This window comes from Enhydra lutris, unplaced genomic scaffold (genome assembly GCF_002288905.1).
Source record: "Enhydra lutris kenyoni isolate GAN:26980312 unplaced genomic scaffold, ASM228890v2 scaffoldscaffold6, whole genome shotgun sequence".
NCBI classification, from domain to species: domain Eukaryota; kingdom Metazoa; phylum Chordata; class Mammalia; order Carnivora; family Mustelidae; genus Enhydra; species Enhydra lutris.
This window is the reverse complement of record NW_019154090.1, coordinates 46,081,117-46,098,705: the sequence shown is the minus strand read 5'-3', so window position 1 is coordinate 46,098,705 and position 17,589 is coordinate 46,081,117. Positions and strand designations below refer to the sequence as shown.

At 38.6% G+C, this 17,589-nt stretch overlaps 1 protein-coding gene across 2 annotated transcripts in view; it reads right to left on the bottom strand.

Annotated features, from left to right (window-relative positions):
• The window catches only part of LOC111141496 (kizuna centrosomal protein), a 117,804-nt gene that overhangs the window by 66,243 nt on the left and 33,972 nt on the right, over nt 1-17,589 (bottom strand). For both annotated transcript variants that reach the window (XM_022494100.1, XM_022494099.1), the window contains exons 4-5: nt 14,860-15,505; nt 14,172-14,490 (exon numbers count right to left, since the gene is read on the bottom strand). In XM_022494100.1, the coding sequence (XP_022349808.1) occupies nt 14,172-14,490; nt 14,860-15,505 (965 nt within the window). The remainder of the gene's footprint in view (nt 1-14,171; nt 14,491-14,859; nt 15,506-17,589) is intronic.

The window sequence follows — 17,589 nt, the reverse complement described above, 5'->3', positions numbered from 1 at the left end:
CACAAGTGCTTCTCAATATTCCCAAGCCTGTGTTCCCTATACATCACTCACCTCTTCTTACCCAGGCCAGTGGATAGGGTGGGATGGCTGGCAAAGACTAAGGAATCAGGTTCAAGATGGCCAATGGAGTTGTTTGTTTATTTGTTTTTTGTTTTTTGTTTTTTAAATCTCCTGCACAGACAGCAAGTAACAATGACTGTGATTACTGCCTGTTTTGCTAATGATCAGGTATTAGAATTACTGCCCTCTTGGAAATCTGATTCTGGACTTTTCAAATTTTAACCAAAGTAGGCATAAAGGAAGTCTCAGATTTTTCAGATCAAAATAGATTAGCTAAAAACAAGAGGCATAAGCAAAACTGGAGAATGACGTGCCAAATAGAACATGAAAAAGATACACCGATGGCTCCACCTGCTGGCACTGGGTTATTTTCCCAAAAGTGTAACACACAACCTTACTTTGGGAACAAAGGGCAGAATCTGTGGGGTGGCAAGAAAAAACTCAGTAGGCCACCTGCACTGAGGGTTAGAGGTCATGTCCTGAAAAACAAGTGGCAGTAGTGAAGAAAAAAAGCAACCGAGATATCTGAAGGCATCATCCCATCTGAAGCAATGCTGAATTTTCCAGCTCCTCTTTAAGTGAATTTAGGGTAAGTTCTAAAGGAACACAGTTATAACTTAGAATTCCTGAAAATGTGATTTCCAGTAGCAAAACTTTCTCAGATACAAAAACTTCCTTCCTATGTTTAACTTTGAAGATGTGCTAAATTAGTATCATTGGATGAGATTTGATCTACGTGATCACATTTTTATGTCCTTGAGAAACCAAGGCTTCATTTGACTTAACGTAAAAGGCAGCATTACATTTTGCTTTCAGTCATACTCCACAGGGAGAAAAAACAAAGCAACTTTACAGGTCCTTTGTTCAAGTGTGAAGAAAGGCATAGCACTTCAGCAGCTCATTTGAAACTTGAAGGCACAAAAATCAATGTGTACAGAGCAAAAGGTCAAATTGCCACAGATTAGTTTTCTTTTCTTTTTCTAATTAAAGAATCTAATTTGCTTCCTGAGCTTCTTTATTCAACCTTATGAAATATTATCCTTGATGACACTCCAGTTATTTAGACAGGAGAGTGTTACTGGGAAACAGTCCAGCAAACTAGTTAGGACTGCAGACTGTGGACCTAGGCAGCCGAGTTCAAAATGCACTGAGATTTGTAACTTTGAATATATCCTCTCTGTGTCTGCTTCCTCCTCTGTAAAATGGTGATAATGACAGGAATAAATGGGGGCGCCTGGGTGGCTCAGTGGGTTAAGGCCTCTGCCTTCGACTCAGGTCATAATCCCAGGGTCCTGGGATCGAGCCCCACATCGAGTTCTCTGCTCGGCAGGGAGCCTGCTTCCTCCTCTCTCTCTCTCTGCCTGCCTCTCTGCCTACTTGTGATCTCTGTCTGTCAAATAAATAAATAAAATCTTTAAAAAAAATAGGAATAAATGGATTACAATGGTGTTATAACAGTGCCTGGCACAGAGTTGGTGCTATTAAAGGATATCGTTGTCATTATGACTGTGATTTGGGTGATAAAGCACAGAAATTGACCATGAATTCTGGCATCTATGTGTATGGATGCTAGCTGTACCTCTGACTAGCTTTGTGACCTGGGAAGGTTACTTAATCTTTCTAAACACCACCTGAAACACCCCACTTGGCACCTACAACACAACTTCTTAATTCTCCTTGTTCTTCCCTGCAGCCTGTCTCAGATTCCTTTGTCGATTCCTGTTATCTTCCTGACCTTGGATATCGGTCAAGCTTGGGCTGTTTTCAGGTTATATGATTTAAAATGCATTTATATTCTGATGACTCAGTAAAGGTGCAGAATACAAAAACAAAATACAAAAATCGGTTTTGTGCTCATAGATTGGAAGAACAAATATTGTGAAAATGTCTATGCTACCTAAAGCAATCTACACATTTAATGCAATTCTTATCAAAATCCCATCCATTTTTTTCAAAGAAATGGAACAAATAATCCTAAAATTTATATGGAACCAGAAAAGACCTTGAATAGCCAAAGGAATATTGAAAAAGAAAGCCAAAGTTGGTGGCATCACAATTCCAGACTTCAAGCTCTATTACAAAGCTGTCATCATCAAGACAGTATGGTACTGGTACAAAAACAGACACATAGATCAATGGAACCGAATAGAGAGCCCAGAAATAGACCCTCAACTCTATGGTCAACTCATCTTCGACAAAGCAGGAAAGAATGTCCAATGGAAAAAAGACAGCCTCTTCAACAAATGGTGTTGGAAAAACTGGACAGCCACATGCAGAAAAATGAAACTGGACCATTTCCTCACACCGCACACGAAAATAGACTCAAAATGGATGAAGGACCTCAATGTGAGAAAGGAATCCATCAAAATCCTTGAGGAGAACACAGGCAGCAACCTCTTCGACCTCAGCCACAGCAACTTCTTCCTAGGAACGTCGCCAAAGGCAAGGGAAGCAAGAGCAAAAATGAACTATTGGGATTTCATCAAGATCAAAAGCTTTTGCACAGCAAAGGAAACAGTTAACAAAACCAAAAGATAACTGACAGAATGGGAGAAGATATTTGCAATCAACATATCAGATAAAGGGCTAGTATCCAAAATCTTTAAAGAGCTTAGCAAACTCAACACCCAAAGAACAAATAATCCAATCAAGAAATGGGCAGAGGACACGAACAGACATTTCTGCAAAGAAGACATCCAGATGGCCAACAGACACATGAAAAAGTACTCCACATCACTCGGCATCAGGGAAATACAAATAAAACCGCAATGAGATACCACCTCACACCAGTCAGAATGGCTAAAATTAACAAGTCAGGAAATGACAGATGCTGGCGAGGATGCGGAGAAAGGGGAACCCCCCTACACTGTCGGTGGGAATGCAAGCTGATGCAACCACTCTGGAAAACAGCATGGAGTTTCCTCAAAAAGTTGAAAATAGAGCTACCCTATGACCCTGCAATTGCACTACTGGGTATTTACCCTAAAGATACAAATGTAGGGGCACAGGCACCCAAATGTTTATAGCAGCAATGTCCAGAATAGCCAAACTATGGAAAGAACCTAGATGTCCATCAACAGATGAATGGATAAAGAAGAAGTGGTATATATATATAATGGAATACTATGCAGCCATCAAAAGAAATGAAATCTTGCCATTTGTGACGACATGGTTTGAACTAGAGGGTATTATGCTTGCAAAATAAGTCAATCAGAGAAAGACAACTATCATATGATCTCCCTGATTTGAGGAAGTGGAGATGCAATGTGGGGGGTTTGGGGGGTAGGAAAAGAATAAATGAAACAAGATGGGATTGGGAGGGAGACAAACCATAAGAGACTCTTAATCTCACAAAACAAACTGAGGGTTGCTGGGGGGAGGGGGGTCGGGAGAGGGTGGTGGAGAGGGTAGTGGGGTTACGGACATTGGGGAGGGTATGTGCTATGGTGAGTGCTGTGAAGTGTGTAAACCTGGTGATTCACAGACCTGTACCCCTGGGGCTAATAATACATTATATGTTTATTAAAAAACTAAAAATTAAAAAAAAAAAAGAATTTGTGGCCATATTTTAAATTGCCACAATCCCATACTGCACAATACAGAGCTTTGGGCCTAAGAGGCATTCAAAATATTCTGGTTGAATCAAAATAGAATAATAGAACATGATTTTCAATTAGGGTACTATAATTAGAAGAACAACAATTTGATTCCTTCATACAAGGATTTAAAAATAATTAATTTAAAATGGTCTGCCTAATTTCAAAACCAAAAACATAAACATCCAATTCAAAACAAAATATCAGTGATGGGCTCACAAGCAGACTGTACTTAGCTAAGGAAAGAACAATGAGCCAGAAGATAACGTTAGTACAAACCTCCCAAAATGAAATACAAAGAGAAAGAACAATGAAAAAAAAAAAGAAAAAGGAACAGAATATCCAAGCACTGTGAGGTAATTACAAAGGGTGTAACATTCAAATAATGGGAGTATCAGAAGAAGAGAGAAAGGAACAGAAGAAATATTTGAAGTAATAATGGGCAAGAATTCTCCAAAGTTAATGACAGACACCAAACTACAGACTCAGGAAGATCAGAGAACATGAAGCAGGATAAATATTCAAAAAACTACACCTAGGAATATCACAAAACCCCTAATGTGTATGCACCCAACAACAGAGAACCAAAATACATAGGCAAAACTGATAGAACTGCAAGGAGAAACAGGTAACTCAATCATTACAATTGAATACTTCAACACACCTCTGTCTGTAACTTGGCATATCCAGCAGGTAAACAAGCAGCAAGAATATAGCTGATATGAAGGGCACCATTAGTCAACTGGATCCAACTGACATATTTATAGGATATGTCACTTAACAACAGCAAAATACACATTCTTCTCAAGCTCACATGGAACATTTGCCAAGGCAAACCATATTCTGGGTCATTAAACACACCCCAAAGAAGTTAAAAGAAAAGAATTCATAGAAAGTACGCCCTCAGACCACAGCAGAATTGAACTAAAGATCAATAACAGAAACATAGTTAGGATATCTCAAAATATTTGGACATTAAAAGTACACATTTCTGAAGAACACATGGGTCAAAGAAGATGTTTCAAGAGAAATTAAATAATATTTCGACCAAGTGAAAATGAAAGCATAAATTATCAAAATTTGTGGGATGTACCAAAAGCAGGGCTTACAGGGAAATTTACGGCACTGAACACATATATTAGAAAAGAAGAAAGGTCTAAAATCATCAATCTAAGCTTCCATCTTAGAAAACTAGAAAAAAAAGAAGAGATTTTCCAAAGTAAGCAGAAGAAAAGAAATAATAAAATTTACAGAAGAAATCAATGAAACTGAAAACAGGAAAACAATAGAGGAAATCAACAAAACAAAAAACTGTTTCTTTGAAAAAAGAAAAGCCAACAAAATGGATAAACATCTATCCAGGTTTCTCTTCCTCTTCTTGTAAGGGCTCCAGCCTTATCGGATTAAAGCCTCTTTTTTTTTTTTTTTTTTTTTTTTTAAAGATTTTATTTATTTATTTGAAACAGAGAGAGAGAGATCACAAGTAGGCAGAGAGGCAGGCATAGAGAGAGAGGAGAAAGCAGGCTCCCCGCTGAGCAGAGAGCCCGATGCGGGCCTCGATCCCAGGACCCTGAGATCATGACCTGAGCCGAAGGCAGAGGTAAAGCCTCTTTTTTATGACCTCATTTAACCTAGATGACCTCTTCATAGGCCATATCTCTAAATATAGTCACACTTGCAGCACTGGAGCTTCAATTTCCAGTGCTTATGAATTTTTTTAATAAAGTTTTTATTTATTTATTTGCTAGACAGAGACAAAGAGAGCAGAAGCAGGGGGAGCAGCAAGCAGAAGGAGAGGGAGAAGCAGGCTCCCAAATGAATAGGGAGCCTAGCACCGGGCTCAAACCTAGGAACCTGGGACCATGACTTAAGTGGAAGGCGGATACTTAACTGACTGAGCCACCCAGGCACCCCTCAACATATGAATTTTGGGAGACACAAACATTCACCCATAATATAAGGCTAACCACAGGGAAAAAAAGAAAATATTCAAATGTTTGAATGAATGGCAGACAATCATTATTGATTCTGTGTGCATTAAAGAGATAATAAAGGAATAGTATAAATAACTCTATACTCACAAATTTGATAAAGATGAAATGAACCAATTCCTAGAAGAACACAATCTACCAAACCTTACATAAAGAGAAACCGACAATCGTTAATAGAACTATATATGTGAAAGAAATTGAATTAGTAATTGATAATCTTTTAAAACAGAAAGTACCAGGGGCAGATTAGTTCACTGGCAAATTCTGCCAAACATTTAAAGAAGAAATTATACCAACTCTCCACAGAATCTCCTTCAGAGGATAGAAGCCAAAAGAACACTTCCTAACTCATTATGTAAGGCTAGAATTACCCTTACACCAAAACTAGATAAAGACATTATAAGAAAGGAAACTATAGATCACTATCTCTCATGAACATAAATGCAAAAATTCTCAAAAAATTATTGGCAAACTGGGGCACCTGGGTGGCTCTAGTTGGTTAAGTGTCTGCCTTCACTCAGGTCATGATCTCAGGTTCCTATGATTGAGCCCCTGGGCTGGGCTCCCTGCTCTGCGTGGGGTCCTGCTTCTCCCTCTCCCTCTCTCTCTGCTTCCCACTCCTCCTGCTTGTGCTCTTTCTCTCTACTAAATAAATAAAATCTTAAAAAAATATATTGGGGGCGCCTGGATGGCTCAGTGGGTTAAGCCTGCCTCCGGCTCAGGTCGTGATCTCAGGGTCCTGGGATTGAGCCCCGCATCAGGCTCTCTGCTCAGCAGGGAGTCTGCTTCCCACCCCCCTTCTCTCTGCCTGCCTCTCTGCCTACTTGTGATCTCTCTCTGCTAAATAAAGAAATAAAAAATCTTCAAAAAAAGTATTGGCAAACTTGATCTAAGAATGTGTTAAAAAAATTACACATCATGACCAGTTGGATTTTATACCAGGTACAGAAGGCTGGTTCAATTATTTGAAAATCAATGAATGTAATCCATCACATCCCAAGGTAAAGAAGAAAAATGGTATGATTGTACCATTAGGTGCAGAAAAAGCATATAACAAAAGTCAACACCCATTCATGATAAAAACTTTCCGTGAAACAAGAATAAAGGGAAATTCCTTCAACTTGGTAAAGAACAGATATTCTTCAACAGATCAAGAACAAAAAACCTACAGCTAACATTATATTTAATGTCAAAGAACCAGACGCTTTCCCCATAAGATCAGCAACATGGCAAGAATGGCTCCTCTCACTACTCCTGTTCAACACTGTACTAGAATTCCTAGCTAATGCAGTAAGAAAGAAAATAAAAGGCATATAGATTGAGAAGAAAGACATAAAACTATTATTCACAGATGACATGTTTATGTATGTTGAAAATCCTAAAGAATCAACAACAAAAACTCCTGGAGCTAATAATAATTATAGGAATGTTGCAGGATATAAGGTTAATATATAAAAGTCAGCTGCTTTCTCAGCAAAGGAAACAAAACTAAAAGGCAACCTACGGGATGGGAGAAGATATTTGCGAATGTTTTATCAGATAAAATACTAGCATCTAAAATCTATAAAGAACTTATCAAACTCAACACCCAAAAAACAGAAAACCAGTCAAGAAATCAGCAGAAGACATAAACAGACATTTCTCCAAAGAAGACATGCAAATAGCCAAGAGACACATGAAAAAATGCTCAGCATCACTTGATATTGGGGAAATACAAATCAAAACCACAATGAGATACCACCTTACACTGGTTAGAATGGCTAAAATTAACAACTAAGGAAATAACAGATGTTGGTGAGGATGTGGAGAACCCTCTTACATTGTTGGTGGGAATGCAAACTGGTGCAGTCACTCTGGAAAACAGTATGGAGGTTCCTCAAAAAGTTAAAAATTGAGTTCCCCTACTACCCAGCAATTGCACCACTAGGAATTCATGCAAAGGATACAAACAAAGTGATTCAAAGGGGCACCTGCACCCGATTGGTTATAGCAGCCATGTCCACAATAGTTAAACTATGGAAAGAGCCCAGATGTCCACAGACATATGAATGGACAAAAAAGATGTGGTATAGACACACACACACACACACACACACACACACACACACACACACACACACAATGGACTATTACTCAGCCATCAAAAAGAATGAAATGTTGCCATTTGCAGTGATGTGGGTGGAACTAGAGGTTATTATGTTAACTGAAATAAGTCAGTCAGAGAAAGACAAATACCATATGATTTCACTCATCTGTGAAATTTAAGAAATAAAATATATGAATATGGGGAAGGGCATGAAAAATAAAATAATATTAAAACAGAGAGGGGGACAAACCATAAGAGATTCTTAACTATAGGAACAAGCTGAGGGCTGCTGGAGGGGAAGTGGGTGGGGAGATGGGGTAACTGGGTGATGGACATTAAGAAGGGCACTTAAAGTAATGAGCACTGGGTGTTATATACAACTGTTGAATCACTGACTTCTACCTCTGAAAATAATAATACAGTATATTTTAATTAAGTTGAATGTAAACTTTTTAAAGTCAACTGCTTTCTTATATAGCAGCAATGAACAACTGGATTTTGAAATTAAAAACACAAATATTTAAATTAGCACCAAAAGAGAAAAATAGTTAAGAATAAATATAACAGTATATATGTAGAAGAACTACCAGAAGAAAGCTACAAAACTGATGAAAAAAACCAAAGAGCAAATAAATGAAGAGATATTCCATGTTCAGGCATAGGAAGTCTCAAGATTTTTAAGATATCAGTTTTTCTCAACTTGAATTCCTAAGTCTGTATCTTTTATTTCTCTCCTTTTCTCTTCCCCCCTTTCTCTCTCCCTTCTTTCCATCTCTCCCTCCCTCCCTGCCCCCCTCTCCCTCTTTCCTTCCTTCCTTCCACTTACCTACATTTTTTCCTTCTTGTTTTAAAGTAGGCTCCACACCCAATGTGGGCCTGGAAATCACGAACCTGAGATCCAAAACTACATGCTCTATTGACTGAGCCAGCCAGGTGTCCCTTTGAATCCCAACTCCGGGTTCAATACAATATCAATCAAAATCTTAGCAAGTTATTTTTCTGGATAATGAAAAACTGATTCTAAAGTCTATATGGAAAGCAGAAGACCTACAGGAGCCAATACAATACTGAAGAAGAGCAAGGTCAGAGGACTAATACTAGATGACTTCAAGATTTACTACAAAACTACTATAATGAAGACAGTATAGTACTGGTGAACAGATCAGTGGAATAGAATAGAAGGTCCAGAAACAGATCTACACAAATAAACTACTCAACTCTTCAATGGAAAAAGGACAGTCTTATGAGCAGATGGTACTGGAACAAATAAGACAACTACAAGCAAAAAGACAAAATGAATCTGGAAACTGATCTTTTGCCATTCACAAAAATTAACCCAAAATGGATCACAGATCTAAATGTAAACTATTTCTAGAAGATAACATAAGAGAAAATCTAGGTGATCTTATACCTAAATATAGTACCATAAGCATAATGAGAGAGAGAGAGAGAGAGTGAGCACATAAGCGAGGCAAGTTGGAGAGGGAGAGAGAGAATCTCAAGCAGATTCTCCCTGAGCACAGAGGCCAACACAGGCCTGGATCTCATGACCCTGAGATCATGACCTGAGCTGAAACCAAAGGTAGATGCTTAACCAAATGAGACACTCAGGCACCCCTAGGCTAGTGGAGTCTTTCACTCAGTCTCACCAAGGAGAAATCAAGGCAGTGGCCAGGTCTGCAATCTTGTCTAACTCTGGGTTTCCTCCAAGCTCACTGGTTGTTGGCAAATGAACCTCCTGTGAACCGTTTCTTGCCTTCTGGCCTTCTTCGCAAATGGCAAGTTTGCTCTTTCAAGGCAAATAGGAGAGTATACCAGCAGCCTTGAATCTCTGACTTCATAAAGACCCAAGCCCTTGTAAAGGCTGATCTGCTTAGGTCAGGCCCACTCTGGATAGTTCCTTTTTGGTTAGCTCAAAAGCAACTGATTTGGGACTTTATCATATTTGCAAAATCCTCATGTCTATCATATAATATAGACTAATTGTGGGAGGGAAATCCATCAGATGCACAGTCCCACCCACACTCAAGGCAAATAGATGAGACAGAGTGCACCCAGGAGGCAGGACTCTTGGGAACCACCTCAGAATTCTGCCTACCTCATTGTGGATGATTAGTTTTCTGATGAGACTAATCATGTCAGATTAATCTTCCTAAATGAAGTTACACACCATACTACCCTTCAGCAGTTCTGCAAATGAACTCTGAATTCATTAACCTGATTCTAGGCCTGTTCCTGGCCACACGTCAGGCACCATTTTAAACCTTTTCTTTAAGGAGTCCTGTTCAGTGAGCCTCAGTCACACCCTAGGCTCTGCCCTCCCTTGCCCTCTGTGCTCTCTCCATCTATGTGCCTTTCTGCACTCTTCCTCCATATCTAACTCGCCTCTTTCTACTGCCTTCTTACTCAAAGCCTCAACAGCCTTCAAGATGCTTCATGAACACCTGTGCAAAACTTTTCCTGCCCTTTGAACTCACACTGAGTTTATCTTCCTTTGAATTTGTCCTAAGGTACTGTGGTGGCTTGCAAAAAATGACCATAAACTGCCCTTTCCTGTGTGTCTCCTCCACTACACACACTTTTTATAATGTGACTCTGCCACTTATTCCATCAAGAGGTGACCTCTTCACTTTTTCACCTGTTGAATCTGGGCTGGGGCCTGTGACTCTTTAGCCATAGGATAGGAATGAATGTGGCTCAGGCAGACATTCTAAAAGCACTTGGGCCCTGGGGCTTGCTGTCTTGCTGTCTTGGGAACTCTGCTACCACCACCAGGTGACAGGGTGAACTACTCTCCTGGATGAAGAGGGGCTCATGGCCAAATTACCCCTATGGCCCCAAATGACACTGGGCCAAACCACCTGATACGTGAAAAGTAACAAATTTCTGGTGTTTTAAATCATGGAGCATTGTACCAACGTTTGCAGCAAACTATTTACTCTTAAAGAATAGCAAGATTCTTTTGGACATTTTTTTCCCTCAGTTTCATTTTAGTATGCTTTCTTATGAGAAGGGTTAATTATAACCTGTGATGAAGGAATCCAGAATTCAATATCTGGAAGTAGCCATGGGATTGGGTTATGAAGCTTCTCAAAAACACTTGGCTTTTAGGTAGTGGCAACCCAAGTGTCCATCAACAGATGAGTGGATATATAAAATGTGGTATATCCATATGCTGGAATATTACTTAGCCATAAAATAGAAAGAAGTTCTGATATTTGCAACAACCTGTATGAACTTCAAAGACCTTATGCTAACTGAAATAAGCCAGACACAAAAGGTCAAATATTGTATAATTACCAACAGAATAGACAAATTCATAGACAGAAAGTAGATTAGAGGTTACCAGAGACTGGGAGGAGGAAAGAATGGAGAGTCACTGCTTCCTGATTATGGAGTTTATATTTGGGGTGAGGAACAACTTTTGGAAATAGTGGTGATGGTTGCACAATATGGTGCTAACACTAAATTATATGCTCAAGGTGGTACTTTTTAAATATTTTTTATATTATAGCACAATTTTTACAAATCAGTAATGTAATATACACCAAACCCTTGAATTGTACACTTCAAATGGGTGGATTGTATGGTATGTGAACTATATTTCAAAAGAGCCATTCAATTTTTTTCTGAACAAAACAAAAACAAAATAACACAAAAATCATCCTTGGCTTCATTTTTCCCCTCAGATGGAAACTATTCAGCATACTGTACTCCTCTTTTCACCTTTACTGCCAGGAAGCTAAAGACCAAGTTTTATGTCCAAACACAGCAATTCAGTTGGCACAGAGATGTGCTAAAACATCATAACTATCATCATCAGAGGTAATGGTTTTCTGTTTGTATCTTCCTATGTGTCTGCCTTTGTCCCACCTCCTCATCTTTGTTAACTAAAATTCATTCAAATGACTTTTCTCTAAGCCCCCAAAAGACCCTAAAGTAAACCGAGGTAATGAACCTTTGAGGTCACAGTGTCAGCTCTATAAATATGATTATAACCCCAGATTAATAATTAACCCTTAGAGCAAAGAAGAGTAGCTCAAGCTAAATAATAAGAAAGACAAAGTAGAGCCTCAAAAGCAGTGGGAATCTCAGCAGGTTAACCAGCATCATTTAAAACCACTTTCGGGGTGCCTGGGTGGCTCAGTGGGTTAAAGCCTCTGCCTTCGGCTCAGGTCATGATCCCAGGTCGTGGGATCGAGCCCCACATCGGGCTCTCTGCTCAGCAGGGAGCCTGCTTCCTCCTCTCTCTCTCTCTGCCTGCCTCTCTGCCTACTTGTGATCTCTGTCTGTCAAATAAATAAATAAAATCCTTAAAAAGAAATAAAAATAAAAATAAAACCACTTTCAACGTATTCATGGGGAGTACCTGCACCACAAAAAATCAATAGGCTCAAATCTGATAGCACAAATATCAACCAGTGCTGACTGACCTTTCATTCTGGGGGCGTTCTTTTAAGGCAAATATTTAAAAATTCCCCAAGTGCCCATATTTCCCAATAAATTTTGGAAAACCATATCCCCATATTCCAAGGAGCTTGGCTTTAAGGTCACAGGAAAAAGGCATTTATATAGGAGAAAGAGAGATAGAATGCTCCTAATTCCATGCATATACTCAATGTTTTTGACATTGTTTATGTATACACACATACTCAATGTTTTTCATCTCAAAAAAAGAATGAATCCTGAGTAAGTACACTAGCCCCCTGGTTAGCCTACCAAAGTACCAACTTGGCCAATGAGTTGCTATAAAAAGAAGCCTGTGAATACAAAACCCAAAATAGATCATTTTATCTCTAGTAATAAAGTTTCTGATGATGTATGATGTAATACCTTTGATGGGAGAGAAGTATTATGACTAGACAAACCCATTTGGCTTGCCTTTGCAACAACAAACCAGGACAGGAGACTTGTCAGTTCTTCCATCCATAGTGCAAGTACTTTGTACTTTGGGGTGCTCTTAGTAAATATTTCTTGAATGCCAGCTTGGAGTCAATCAGACTATAATTAAACTTTTTCACATAAGTAGATTATGAGTGGTAAAAAGCACTATGTTGAAAAGGATAACAGTGCTCTAAAAGAGAATATATACCCTGATATGCAAGAATGCCTACTTAGTTTTTCACTGTTGCTGAGATGCTTGAAAAGAAAGAGTGACACCATTGTGGTATAAAAGAAAGTCCTGGAGGTAGCATGGAGGCTGGGGAGGTAGGCTGTATAGGTCTCCCCGAATGGCTCAAATGTCATTCCTATGTTCCTGGCCTTGGTTTCCCTGTTTTTAAAAGATGAGATCTACCTTAGGTTGTTTACTTAGGTTCCTTCTATCCCTACAAGAGATGTGATGCTACTTTTTATCGCAGAATTGGTTTTCTAACAGTTTCTATGCTCTCTATACAAGTCAGTAGTAAAAATCATAAATCAGCTTTTATGAGTTAGATATTATTATTATTTTTTAAAATATTTTATTTATTTATTTGAGAGAGAGGCAGTGAGAGAGAGCATGAGCGAGGAGAAGGTCAGAGGGAGAAGCAGACTCCCCGTGGAGCTGGGAGCCCGATGCGGGACTCGATCCCGGGACTCCGGGATCATGACCTGAGCCAAAAGCAGTCGTCCAACCAACTGAGCCATCCAGGCGTCCCAATGAGTTAGATATTATTTTTTAAAGACTTATTTAGAGAGAGAGAATGTGCATGCATGAATGGGGGAAGGGGCAGAGGGAATGAATTTTTCAAGCAGACTCCCTACTAAGCACAGAGCCCAATGCTAAGACAGCTCTATCCCATGACCCATGAGATCATGACCTGAGCCGAAACCAAAAGTCAGACTCTCAACCGACTGAGCCATCCAGGCGCCCCGATAAGGTGAATATTCTAACTGCTCAAAATGCATAACATGGATGTTGTTACTATTTAACATTAAAGATTCCAGTGTCCTCATTTTTACATTCAGAAAAGGAAAGCTGACTTAGAAATACTTGTAACAGAACTTGTAAACTCATATTTAACCATATGATACCATGGCAAGGAATAAAAGGATTAAGCAAATTAATCAGATACAAAGTTCTTAGCCTCTAAAGATGAACTCCTACTAAGTTTAACTATTTGTCACCTGTGTTAAACACAACTTCAAAAATGATTTCTTTTCTAAAAGGCTGTAAGACAGGGTGTGGGAGGAATGACTTAAAATTAACTAGAGATTGTTTGGATATAATTATAAACTGCCAATCACCATAATTCAATGATATTCAGACTTTTAAAGCTATTTCATTAAAAAAAAAGAAAAGAAAAATCAGACCTTATCTAAAAGACTGTTTATGAGACTTAAGGAACTTATCCATCCATGGCTGAGGATTCAATAATACATTCAGTGGAATAGTCTCTAAAAATGTCTATAATTAAAAACAGAACAGTAAAAAAAAAAAAAAATTGAAGGGCTTACTCTCTTGTTGGTGAGTTAGTGGAGGATTCCTTTTTTGAATCAGGAGAGCTTAGGTTTTGCAAAATACAATTATGTTTTTCGGTGGATAGGGCATCTCTTTCTTGCTCAGAGTGGATTAATTTTAAGGCCTCTATTCCATCTTCTCCTTCCATCTTGTCACTTGGATTTGGCTGTGGTTCTGGACTCTTGAAAATGAGATCATCTTCACTTACAGAGACTGTAAGGTCACTGCTGCTGCTGCTCAAACTTTTCTCCTCCTGCTCTTCCTGCATTTTTCTGAAGGGTTTCTGTGACTCTGGGTCCCTGGGAGGAAGATGATCTGTAAGAGGGGATATGCATAGATTACCGATCACTAACTTCTGGGAGAAGCAAGGTAAACATGTTCTGCCTCACAGGCAGAATTACTCAGCTAAATACATGTAGAAACAATCCACAACTAACTATAGTACATGAAAAGTCAATAAAAATATCACAGTGGGCTTTAAAGTCAGCAAATTAGCTTGCAAAAATATTTCCATGCCTATATTCAAGAATTCATTAGAATGGAATTTGTTGGCCAAGTCACTGGTTTGCTTTTTTGACAGAGAAAAAAATTAAAGAGTGTATGTTTTTCTTACATAAGAATACTACCACCCCCAAAACTAAACACCAACAAAAATCAGCAAACAAGCTCAGCCTCTCACCCCACCTGAGAAACCTTCCCAAGCAGAATCCTTCTCTTGAGAACACTTATTTTCAAATGCACAGTATTCTGAGACTGATATCGGAGAGACTGGCGGTCTGGCTCTTTCTTCCTTGACTTCAATATGTTCCTGTGTCAGTATTTCTCCCTCTGATCCTGCTGATCTGCTGGAACTGTCACACTTTAAATCCGTGGTTCTGTTCTCTGGACTTAATCTTTCCCGTAACGGGGAATGGAGTTCAGCAGACTTTTTGCCTTCAGATAAACTACTCTCGCCGTGACGTGTGTTGCTTCCTATCTGCAAGCAATGAGTTTGTTCCTCCTCAGACAATGCGCTGGCTGTGACTGGCGTTTCCTCACCAGTCTGAAGAGATGTCTTTCCATCTATTTTGTCAGACTTATTTAAGCGCTGTGTGTCACTATTAGTTTGTACTACATAGCTGTCTGTCACATTACCGCTCTGGGCTGTCTGTCGGTGTGAATGTGGGTCAGGAATTGAAAAGTTCTTTGTGGGCTGGGGAGATTTCTGCTCTGTACTGAAACCTCCAATGCTTGAGACAGCTGACATTTGGCGGCCCATAAAGATTGTTGCTGGTTGATACAATCCTCTTGACATGGCTGTCCCCAAGTTAATTCCCGCCTGCCTTGCAACCTGCGACACCAAAAGAGATGTGAATTAAACATCCTGTGGATAAACAAATAGGTTGTTTAGGTTATTCTCTGAAATGAAATGAGGAAAAGGATGTATGACCACTGAAATCAACACCGACCTCGTTTTATAAAACTCACAGCTTCCACAAAATGTCAGAAACACAGTACAGTCCATATTAGTTAATTTTAATAACAATATTGGTCCACAAAACAAATATTGTCCAGCAACTGTGGAGTCTGCATTTTTCAAAAATGGATGTACACATTGCACAACTATGTGAAAGTACTTAATTCCACTGAATTGTACACTTGAACATGGTTAAAATGGTAAATTTTATGTTATATATATTTTATCACAATTTTTTAAAAAGCTGAAGGTTCTAACCACTTTTCACAGAGAAGCTTGGATTTAATAGAGCTAGATACTAGACAAAAAAAGAAGAAAGAGAGAAGGAAGGAGGGAGAGATACATACAAAGGACTATAGGAGGTTTCAAAACTCTATTTCTAGTATTATGCCTAATTAAAAAAAACTTCAAATAATCACACTCGGGATTACATTAAAATATACTCCATCTGTACAAAATAATCCTAATTGCCAGTCAAACTGCAAATAACAGCAGATTTTCCTGAACATCTTCAAGTAATTTTAAACACATGTAAAGCAATTTAAATTTACTGTCATGTTATATGCAACTGATGAATTACTGATCTCTACTGATTTCTACATCTGAAACTAACTATATGTTAACTTATTGAATTTAAATAAAATAAGTTTAAATAAAATAAAATGAAATAAGAATAAATTTACTGTCATGTCTATGGGGGGAGAATGAGCATTGTCTCTTCCTTAAAAAGAGAGGGGGCTGGAAAAAAGGCGGGGGGTGTTGGGTGGAGCAACAGAAGCAATTGGTTCAGTGGCTTGATCAAGGACACACAGTGGGAAGTAAAACTGGAAGTAACAATAATGAAGCCTTGAGGAAGTTAAGTGCCTTTCTTCTAAAGGGGCCAAAGCATCTCTACGTACTTAATAACCTTTAGTTCACAGAGCCCTACAGAATAAATGGGGAGATGTATTTGCATCACTCTTCTGTGGATGGAAAAATCTGAGGCTCAAATTTTAAGACAGAGAAAATGTTACACACACAACTGAAACAGAATCTTGGTTTGCTTCTCTTCAAATATACTGTCCCTCCCTGAAACCATAAAACTTCTAGAAAATACAGGCAGTAATCTCTTTGCCATGAGCCTTAGCAAGAGTTTTCTAGGTATGTCTGCCTCCTCAGGCAAGGTAAACAAAAAGTAAAAGGGAACTATTGGGCCTATACCTGCTTTTGCACAGTAAAGGAAATCATCAATAAAAAACAAAGGCAACCTACTGAATGGGTGAAGATGATTTGTAAATGATATATCTGATAAAGGGGTTAATATCCAAAATATATAAAAAAACTTCTACAACTCAACACCAAGAAACCAAATAATCTGATTAAAAACGGGCAGAGGACCTAACAGACATTTTTTCCAAAGAAGACATACAGATGGTCAACAAATGCATGAAAAGATGCTCAACATCACTAATAATCAGGGAAAATGCAAATCAAAACCACAATGAGCTAACACCTCATACCTGTCAGAATGGCTAGAATCAAAAACCAAAACCAATCAAAAACCTCACCAACAAGTGAGGATATGGAGAAAAAGAAACCCTCGTGCACTGTTGGTAGAAATGTAAATTGGTGCAGCTGTGGAAAATAGTATGCTAGTTCCTCAAAAAGTTAAAAATAGAAATTCCATATGCTAAAGTAATTCCACTACTGGGTATTTACTCAAAGAAAACAAAAACATAGCAACCCTATGTTTATTTTACCATTATTTACAGTAGCCAAGATATGGAAGCAACCTGTGTCTATTGATAGATAAATGGATAAAGAAGATGTGGTGTGTGTGTGGATAAATGGATAAAGAAGATGTAGTGTGTTTGTGTGTGTGTGTGTGTGTGTGTGTGTGTGTGTGTGTGTACACACTATGGAATATTACTTGGCCATAAAAAATTAGATTTTGCCATTTGCAACATCATTGATCGAAC